Source organism: Amblyraja radiata, chromosome 13, assembly GCF_010909765.2.
Source record: "Amblyraja radiata isolate CabotCenter1 chromosome 13, sAmbRad1.1.pri, whole genome shotgun sequence".
NCBI classification, from domain to species: Eukaryota; Metazoa; Chordata; class Chondrichthyes; order Rajiformes; family Rajidae; genus Amblyraja; species Amblyraja radiata.
In genome coordinates this window covers 49,042,526-49,052,844 of record NC_045968.1, presented here as the reverse complement: position 1 = coordinate 49,052,844, position 10,319 = coordinate 49,042,526, and the positions used below count along the sequence as shown (strand labels likewise).

The following is a 10,319-nucleotide window of genomic DNA, read 5'->3' as shown; positions in this document are numbered from 1 at the left end:
CTCTGCTGCCCTCGCTGGCGGCAGGGGGGAGGGACTATAAAACCCGGAAGTCTCGTGACTCACTCAGTCTCTGCCAGACGGAGGAAGCGAGAGGGTCACGGCTCTCTGAGCTGCGAATAACACTGAACGCAAGTCTACTCCACGGTGAGTCCCCGGGATGTGGTTTTCAGCAAATGTGGTTGTTGTTTGCAAAGTGTTTGCCCAATTAGGTTGGCTTTTTAAAGGGCTTTCAGCAAATGTGTTTTGTTGGCTTGCAAAGTGTTTTTGTCCAATTGGCTTGGCTTTTAAAGGGCTTGCTTGCAACAGTTTTCGGATGAATAAAGCGTGAATAAACATTTTATTAGATCAGGACAAGATTGGCGCTCATTCTCTGATTTTCGCTTAGTTGCAAGATGGCGCCGATTACCAGGAATTTCCGGTTAGCGGCATGCTGCCGCTGAACGCATCATTTCCGGTTCGTGGCAAGAAGCGAGAGGGTCGCGTCAATATGGCACCGAGTGCAGGCGCTGTTGAATAATTCAAGAGAGCTGACTGCTCTGTCTATGGTGAGTGTGTTTGTTGGATGTTATTTAAAGCACGTTTTGGCTTCACCAGCAGCAGCCTCTACAGGAGGCTTTAAACATTCGTTTTACATACTCTATATTGAACATGTTCTGAAGTTACTTGACATTTTAGTATTGGGTAAGTGCCTGTGAGTGAATGAGTGTGTGTGTGTGTGAATGAGTCTGTGTGTGTGTGTGTGTGTGAATGAGTCTGTGTGTGTGTGTGTGTGTGTGTGTTGTGTGTAAATGAGTCTGTGTGTGTGAATGAGTCTGTATGTGTGTGTGAGAATGAGTCTGTGTGTGTGAATGAGTCTGTATGTGTGTGTGTGAATGAGTCTGTGTGTGTGTGTGTGTGTGTGTGTGAATGAGTCTGTGTGTGTGTGTGTGTGTGTGAATGAGTGTGTGTGTGTCTCTATGTGTGTTTGTGAATGAGTGAGTCTGTGTGTGTGTGTGTGTGTGTGTTGTGTGAAAATGAGTCTGTGTGTGTGAATGAGTCTGTATGTGTGTGTGTGAGTGAGTCTGTGTGTGTGTGTGTGTGTGTGAATGAGTCTGTGCAAGAGCGGAACTCGCTATCAAAACATGGAGGGGACCTGGGGATACAATTTTTTGGCGGCCACACGCGCATGCGCACACCGGGTTAACTACATCCATGTGTGCCACGTCTCCCTCCTCCAATCACCGCGCTCTATCCTCAATCCCACCCCCACCCCACTCCTCCCTCCTCCAATCATCGCGCTGAATCATGTCCCGCCCCCATTGCCTGCTGACCGATGTCTCTCTCGTCCAATCGATCATCAGTCCCGCCCCCTCTGTCTCGCGGAAAGCGGAGATTTCACCGGGTTTTAAAATCCGGATTACAAAAACTTGAGGGGGGCTGTCCACCACCTCTCAAAACATGGAGGGAACATGTCCCCTCTGGCCCCCCGAGTTTTCCGCCCCTGAGTCTGTGTATGTGTGTGTGAATGAGTGTGTGTGTGTGTGTGTGTGTGTGTGTGTATGTGAATGAGGCTGTGTGTGTCATTCAGTCCACCCTTTCCCCCTTCTGTCTCACAGTCTGTCACCTGTTTTGGGCAGAATTTCTGGCAGTTGCTCAGCTGCCAGCCTGCCAGGTCCGAGTGACTGTACTGCCAGGCCTCAGTGACTGAGCTGCCAGCCCAAGAATCCATTCGGCCCACAATGTCTATACTAGCCGTCTGGAAACCAGTACGATCGGCCCACAACACCCATACTGGCGCAACAGAAAGCCGCCCCCCACCCCACACTGGCCAGCAATATTGGAATTGGTGGAGAGGTGGAATATTGCGTTGGGTGGTTGGATGACATTTTCAGTCTCTGCAACTCCACCAATTTTGGTGTTGTCTGCGAACTTACTAACCAACCTGGTCCTGGTCCCTCAATACCTCCAAACTGATCAAAAAGGCGCAGCAGCGCCTTTACTTCCTGAGGCTCAAGAAAGCTCACCTGTCCCCCCAGATCCTGACCAACTTTTACCGCTGTACCATCAAAAGCATCCTGACCACCTGCTTCACGGTATGGTACAACAGTTGCACCGTAGCTGACAGGAAGGCACTACAACGGGTGGTGAAAACCGCTCAGTACATCATCGGTGCCCCGCTCCCTGCCATGGATGCCCTCCACCGAAAACGGTGTCTGAGACGGGCCAGGAAGATCATCAAGGACCCCTCCCACCCTAACCATGGACTGTTTGCCCTCCTCCCATCAGGGAGGCGGTACAGGAGCCTCAGGTCTCGTACAAGTAGGATGATGTACAGCTTCTTCAACAACACTATCACATTGCTGAACTCGGAGTCCCACCGATAAATTTCTCCAGTCTCTCTGTCCACATTGTTTGCTTATTCTGTATTTTTATTTCTATATTGCACTATTACTACGAACAGATGCTAAACTGCATTTCGTTGTACCCATACTTGTATCTGTGCAATGACAATAAAGTTGAATTGAATTGAACCCATTTATGTTTATGTCCAAGTTGTTTATACATATTACAAACAACAGGTCACAGACCTCTACCCAGAATAATACCCTACCACCACAACCCTCTGTCTTCTATGAGTAAACCAGTTCTGAATCAAATGACCAAGTTACCATGGATGCCATGCATCTTTATCTCAATTTGCGTATCACGAGGGGTTATCTAGTGCCTTACTAAAATCACTGTGAACACATCCATTGGCCTGCACTCATCGATCACCTTCATCACGTCCTCAAAAAACTTGATCATTCATAAAATCTGATCTGTCATGAACAAAGCCATGCTGACTGTCCTAACTAGCCCCCAGTGAATGTTTCATTGTTTAAGAGAGTATTGTTGCACGTGTCAATTTTAGCGATTGTTTGTCAATTTCAATAGCCACAGGTTAAAGTGGCAGCTGTGTTCTGATGAAACAATGGTTCCGTTTACTGCAGGGAGCTTACATGAAAGGATTTTTTTCTCCCTTTGTTGTTTATATCCAAGACAGCATTTTCTTTTCCTGTTTGTCAATTTCCAAAGTAACTCTTAAGTGGTTCTCTAGTTTCAGATAGAAAGTGAGTTATAACCAATTCAGCTTGCCTAATGCAGTGTTCCATAATTCATTACTCACATTATATCAAATTTGTGTTACGAAAATATATTCTTACACTCTTGCTGTGGTACACTTCTGTCCCAACTGGCAATTATTATTGTATGAATAGTTGTTGGTGTGTCATTTCAATTGCAGTACCGCAAATCAACCAATTCTGTAATCCAATCTTGTCAAATTTCCTGGTCAATAGGGAAGGAGTTCTTTCCAGAGTACTCAGAAACCTGGCTCATTCTTATTTACCTCTTAAAGCATGAACAAAGATCAGGTTCCTATCTGTTCGTTCCCTTCTCATCTTAAACCTATGTCCTCTGGTTCTTGATTTCCCCCACTCTTGGTAATAGAATCTGTGCATTCACCCTATCAATTCCCCTCATGATCTTATATACCTCTACAAGATCATGCCTTAGCCTCCTGTGCTCCTCGGATAAAAGTCCTAGCTTACCCAACCTCTCCTTATAGTTTAGCCCTCAAGTCCAAGCAACATCCCCGTAAATCTTCCGCAGCTTAACGACATCTTAATTTAGTTTTCAAAATTTCACAACTGCACCAAAATCCTATTGCAGCAGGTATGTATTTCTGTTCTATTAATTTTTCTGTATTATTCTACGTTAAGAAGACTGATCTGAAATACTACCTAGATTGTTTTATCTGCAGATGCAGTCTGTCTAACTGAGTTTTTTTGTTGCCTTTTTGCATAATTCACTTAAATTTGTAGAAACTGTTGATCGGTTCAAGTCAACCATCAGATAAAAAAACAGTATTAAATCAACAATAAACAATATCATAAAAAAGTGTATTAAATCAATAATGAACACAAAGACAAACCAAAAAGTAATGAGGCAACAATAAAAGGCTTGGGTGTGTTTTTTCATTGTACCAGTTTGAAATCCAGAGTTGGTTTGAGTTGGAAAACAGAAGGAATGAATTGGCGAGTGGAAATGATTCTACAGGCACGACTTGATTCATGCATGAAATGTCTTCTTCAAAAATTTTGAAGAATCTTTGAAGTAAAATTTTGTAAATTGGAAAGGCTGGATAAAATGCAGATGTAAATCAGTCCAAGGACCACACATTGAAAATCAAAGTATTATTTCATAACCATCAAGTATATATGGAATTAGTAATTTTGAGTTATACATTTGCATTTTAATTGAATTACAATTAGATTGCTGTAATGTAAATCGATAAAATAGATTAAGTGGGTAATCCCAATTTCAAAGTGTGTTAAATACAGCTTCCAATTGATACTAACTGTACGTGAGGTTCAATTTAATTTAATGTGGTGAGGTTCTGTTCTATTAATTTTGTTTTCAAATATTAAATGTAATGTACATGTGCTTATCCACAAATTAACTGCAGAAATATTTTAATTTTATCACATAGTCTAAAGAATGCCAATGTGCAGCTTTTAATAGTTGTGTATCTTTGAAAGAATACATGTGATGAAAACATCAAAACTATTGTCAATTAAGTCTTCAGGCGTATTCTTACCATCATCTGAGAAAATAGAGATTTCTGACAAGGCAGTCTAAAGGTTGGGAACAAAGTAATAATGAACTGAGAATAACTTGGAACATCTTTCACTAGATAGGGAAATCAAACTCAGTTGCAATATATTCCTACATTCCAGCCTCAAACGTATGTAAGACCTATATAATTGGAGCAAGACATGTTTACTCCTGCACACAAATTACATAGAATAAAGGTCAATGCTGCCTTTGCCTTATTTGCTTGCTGTACCTTCTTGTTGAATTTCACTGATATCCAGTACCTCAGTAAGACCAATACCTCTCAATCTATCACCATTTAAAAAATATTTTATCTATTTTTCTACCATGTGCTTGACCACCCGCTTTTCAATATTACGTTATGTTATATTATATTTACTGTATCCCCACACCATTACATAACCTGATTATATTTCTCTGAAGACGTTATACATCCTCCTTAAAGTGATTGCCTCGCCGAACACCTCCACTCGGTCTGCAATAACCAACCTGATCTCCCGGTGGCTCAGCACTTCAACTCCCCCTCCCATTCCGAATCCGACCTTTCTGTCCTGGGCCTCCTCCATGGCCAGAGTGAGGACCACCGGAAATTGGAGGAGCTGCACCTCATATTTCGCTTGGGCAGTTTATACCCCAGCGGCATGAAAATTTACTTCTCCAATTTCAGGCAGCCCTTACTGTCTCCTCCCCTTCTCAGCCCTCTGGCTCCTCCTCTTCCTTTCTTCTTCCAGCCCCCCTCCCTCTCCCCTCCCAACCCTACATCAGTCTGAAGAAGGATTTTGGCCTGAAATGTTGCCTATTTCCTTCGCTCCACACCCGCTGAGTTTCTCCAGCACTTTTGTCTACCTGCCACTTAGCAAGCTTGGATCTATCCAAATAAATCTAAGTTAATAGTTGTGAATCTTTGAAGGAACTCATGTGATGAAAACATCATCATCCCATCATCCATAATCCTTGAAAAGAACCCTATCCAAAGAGAAGGGTTTCAACCTGAAACGATGCTGCCTGCCTCTCTGGCAATATTCAGCTTTTTGTGTTTATCAACCGTTAAACCAGCATCTGCAGTTTGTTCCTACACATTGGATCCCACACAAGGTTTCTTATTCAAAGTATTGATATAGATTGTGAACAGCTTGGACTCTAGCAGCTACACTATCCTTGTAGCACTCTATCTGCCCCAGCCTCACTCTAAAAAAGGCCCTTTTCATTACCACTCTGTTTTCTGTCTGTTAAACGTCCCTTCATATAATAATCACAATCCTATGTTCTCTAACATCTTATAAGATCTGCTAGAAGTTCAAATACCCTTATCTACTCTGCCAGCTACAACCACAAAAAAATCAAAAAGATGTCTGACGTATTGATTGTGCCCAGTCCGATTAATATGTTTTAATTGCCCTGCTCATACTTCTGTAAAATAGTTTCCAGCATATTTCTCTCAACTGATATCAGGATAACAGGTCTTCTGTTCCCTGTTTTGTACTGTATCTCCCTCCTTTGTTAAAAAGCAATATACATTTGCTACATTTCAATTTGTGAGAAGTGTTTTAAAAATAATAAATGATTAAAGATGATAATCAGTATATTTCAGTCACCTCCTTCAAAACTATTGGATGCAAGTTATCCCAAGTCCCAAGGATTAATTTGTTTTGGGTCCCACTATTTTGTCCAATACTGAGTTTTTAAATGAAGGCTAATTTTCTTATTCACTTTAAACATCTCAATCACTTCAAGAGAGGGTTCAGGGAAATATCCTCGGAACTGACATTGAGACCTTTCAGATTACGGGTTCCATTTCGCATGCCTTTGGCTCCCGACTTAAGGTTCTACAAATGTTCTTTGAGACCTCATAATATTGATCAATTATTGTGGTCTCTGGATTAAACCTAGAGTCAAGAAATATCGACATGAATGCTCAGGAAAGCTTTGAATTGTCATTAACACCAGATGAATAGAGGCATGATCGTGTTGCAGTCGCAGGGCCTTTGCTCTACCATATTTACTTCAACCCATCGTACCCACTATATTATTCTAATCTGCCAGCACTTGTCTGCACCCTATAATGCTTAGTTCTCATCTAGATACTTCCTAAATGTTGCGTTTGTGTCCACTACCTCCTCAGGCAGCATGTTACAGATTGCAACTGCCTTCTGGATGAAAAGATTCTTTCTCAGATTTCCTCTATACTGAATCATTAACTTGCACCTTTTAGCTTTATTTATGCCTGCTGTGGGGAGAAATATTTCTGATAGTTTCCTGTCCGATGCAGAGAAAGACACGTTTCACCCTGAGCAAAACAAAAGCTGCTGGAGGGTCTCTTGAGGAGAACACAAAGCGCTGGAGTAACCCCGCGGGTCAGGCACCATCTTGGAGGGAATATTTTTCCAAAATAAACTTTATTCAGAATAAAATGTCCAGCTGACACAGCATCAGTGCCTGACCCATTCTTCACAACTTCAGGGACAGGTAGAACCTTAGCAGGTAATGTCACTTAGTGCCCACATGTATTGACTCTATGCAAAGCCAGATGCAGGTACACACGACGATGGCCATTAGAATGAGGGCGACATTGGGCATCCTTTTGCCCACTTTGTCAGGACTTGTGCATCTTGACCTATCGGATCCACTCCCTTTGATCCCCAAATAAATGGTGCAATTATCGCCAAGGCAAAGGACTGGGGGATGGGCACACCTGCACCAAGTACAGCAGCCCTGAGAGCACCTCAGTTCTGATTACCACAATTTTCCCTGTTGTCGACAGGAGGCGCTGCTGCTACTGTCCTAATTTTAGTTTGACCTTGGCTATTTTTGTTGCACAACGATGCCCCCTCCAAACCAGATCCCCAGCACCTTTGGGTAGTCAGACGTGATAGTGAAGGGGACGGAAAATTGGCTGTAGCCGGACAGACAGTGTTTCTGGCCGAGACCTTTCTTCAGACTGATTGTAGTAGAGGGGAAAAAGCTGGCAAAGAGGTGAAGATGGTACAAAGCCTGACAAGTCATATGTGGAGGAAGGAATTACAGTTTTTGTTTTAAACCAAAGATGCACAGAAAAAGCTGGAGTAACTCAGGGGGTCAGGCAGCATCTCCGGAGAAAAGGAATAGATGACGTTTCGGGTCCAGACCCTACTTCAGACTGTGGATATAGGTGAGGGGAATTGATAGGCAGGCGAGTGGAGTAAGGCTGGAGATGAAAAGGAGACAGCAGGGTGTGAGATAAGAGGAGTGGCAAGGCATGTTGGTCTTCATAATGAGAGGAGTTGAGTACAGAAGAGGTCCTTCTGCAATTGTACAGGGCCCTGGTGAGACCACACCTGGAGTATTGTGTGCAGTTTTGGTTTCCTAATTTGAGGAAGGACATTCTTTAGAGGTTAATTCTCGGGATGGCGGGACTGTCACATGATGAAAGAATGGAGACTGGGCTTGTATTCGCCAGAATTTAGAAGAATGAGAGGGGATCTTATAGAAACATAATATTATTAAGGGATTGGACAGGCTAGATGCAGGAAACATGTTCCCGATGTTGGGGGAGTCCAGAACCAGGGGCCACAGTTTAAGAATAAGGGGGAGGCCATTTAGGATTGAGATCAGGAAAACCTTTTTCACACAGAGTTGTGAATTTGTGGAAACCTCTGCTTCAGAAAGCAGTGGAGGCCGATTCACTGGATGCATTCAAAAGATGGTTAGATAGAGCTCTTAGGGGGAGCGGAATGAAGGGATATGGGGAGAAGGCAGGAACGGGGTACTGATTGTGGATGATCAGCCATGATCACATTGAATGGCGGTGCTGGCTGGAAGGGCCGAATAGCCCACTCCAGCACCTATTGTCTATGTGAGATGCAAATCCAGAGGAAAGGAAGGATACATTTTTGATTAGAACGGGTGTCAAGGGTTATGGGGAGAAGGCAGGGAAATGGGATTAGGAGGGAGAGATGGATCAGCCATGATTGAATGGCGGAGTAGACACGATGGGCCGAATGGCCTAATTCTACTCCTATAACTTGTGAACGTGAGGGGAGGGGATATAGGTGGAAGGGATCGGGTTCCATTTCCCCCCTACAGACGCTGCTTGCCCCACTGAGTTCCTCCAGCAGCTTGTGTTCTGCTCTAGGTTGCAGTGCCCGCAGCCTGTCGTGTCTCCTTCACCTTCCCACCATGTTGCTTCCAAAGATCACCGCTGGTTACTTTGGTTGCTTCCAAAGATCGCCGCTGGTTACTTTGGTTGCTTCCTCCCCGGTCGTCAGGCAACAGATGGCAGGAACTGACCTCATTCCCTATCCGGGGCGGGCGGGCGGGCGGCCGGTTGGCGGGGAGGAGGGAGGGAGGATTTACTTGTGGTGTGCCGGAGCTATAAGATCTTTGTGCCGAAGTACCAGTGCCCCCAGACAGCCCGGGGCCCGTCGCGGGGGTGACGAGATGACCAAGTTCTCCCACCTGCAGATGACCGCCATGGTGCTGTTTTCCTTCCTGCTGACCCTGAGCCTGGGCTTGTGGCTGCCCGAGGTGCTGAGGGCGTTTGTCAAAGTGTTTGGTTGCCCCGAGGAACTGGTGCCCCACAGCATCGTGCTGATGTACCTGGTGTTTGTGCTGTGCCTGGCAATGCCCGCTCTGCCCCGCGGCTCTGTAAAGGTATGACTCGCCTTTCAGCAGACTTTCACCACGGCCTTTGCTCTGCTAAATGCTGCTTGTTTCAAAGGCAGGCGACGCATTGCAACTTTCTTTCTTACTTTATCACTCTCTCTCTATTTCTATCAATCTCCTGTAAGTGAGCAAGTTTACAGTTGACATTCAGATTGGCACGTTTTAACACGTCCAACTGATCTGATCATTTCTCGCACTTTCAGTTTATTTCAAGTCTCCTGCAACTGAAATATTCTGCTTTTGTAGCGGTCTGTAGTTTGAGGGTGAATTAATAAATTCCCCACAAACTCTAAATATCTGCTGGTATGGTACTTGGCTTATTGAATTGAATAGATTCCAATGTTGAGTAATTGAGTAACTCAGAACTGCTGTAGTTTTGGGAGCAACAGCAAGAGGAGCTTAGCAAGAGATAAGACTGATTGGCTCTAGCCCAAGTGGGAGGAGAGAAGTGTCAGCGCCGGGAACACAGTTGAAAACTGAGGCATTTGGTTTGTAAATCAGGCCATTTATCAGTCAAATTTAAGCAAGACTGCTCTTAGGGAGCGGCAGTGCAGGCATTGAGAATATGTACAGGTGCAATAAAAACAACTCCAACAGCAGCATTACAGGTTGAAATGGGGGAGATGCCTCTAGAGATGAGAAGGATACAGCTTTCATCGAATTACTGGATTAACCTACAGGGCCACAGTCAAGAACACCCAGCACAAGTTACTGTCAAACCATGCTGGGAAAAGGAGAGAAGGGAAACAAAAAGTTTTGGATGGACAGTGACCCAGAGAGCATTACAAATCAGCATAGCACAATTAAATGTGGTTCCAACGGTTCCATTACCTTCAATTCCACCTTGGATACTTCCAGATGCAACAGTAGACTTTACAATATTAGAACAGAAAAACAAGGATAAACAACGTATGTATAATTCATTCATCATACAGGAATACATTGACAGATACTACAGCTTTGTCCAAATTTATACAGATGCATCAAAAGATTCAGTAGATAAAGTAGGAGTAGCATTTATTGTACCAGAATTTCACATCAAA

The 10,319-nt window shown here is 43.9% G+C and overlaps 1 protein-coding gene across 1 annotated transcript in view; it reads left to right on the top strand.

Moving 5' to 3' along the window:
- Positions 1-8,937: 8,937 nt before the first annotated feature.
- LOC116979993 (D-beta-hydroxybutyrate dehydrogenase, mitochondrial-like) overlaps positions 8,938-10,319 on the top strand; it is a 52,071-nt gene continuing 50,689 nt past the window's right edge. Inside the window, exon 1 of the mRNA XM_033032025.1 lies at positions 8,938-9,264. Coding sequence (XP_032887916.1) covers positions 9,052-9,264 — 213 coding nt within the window. The 5' untranslated portion in view covers positions 8,938-9,051. The remainder of the gene's footprint in view (positions 9,265-10,319) is intronic.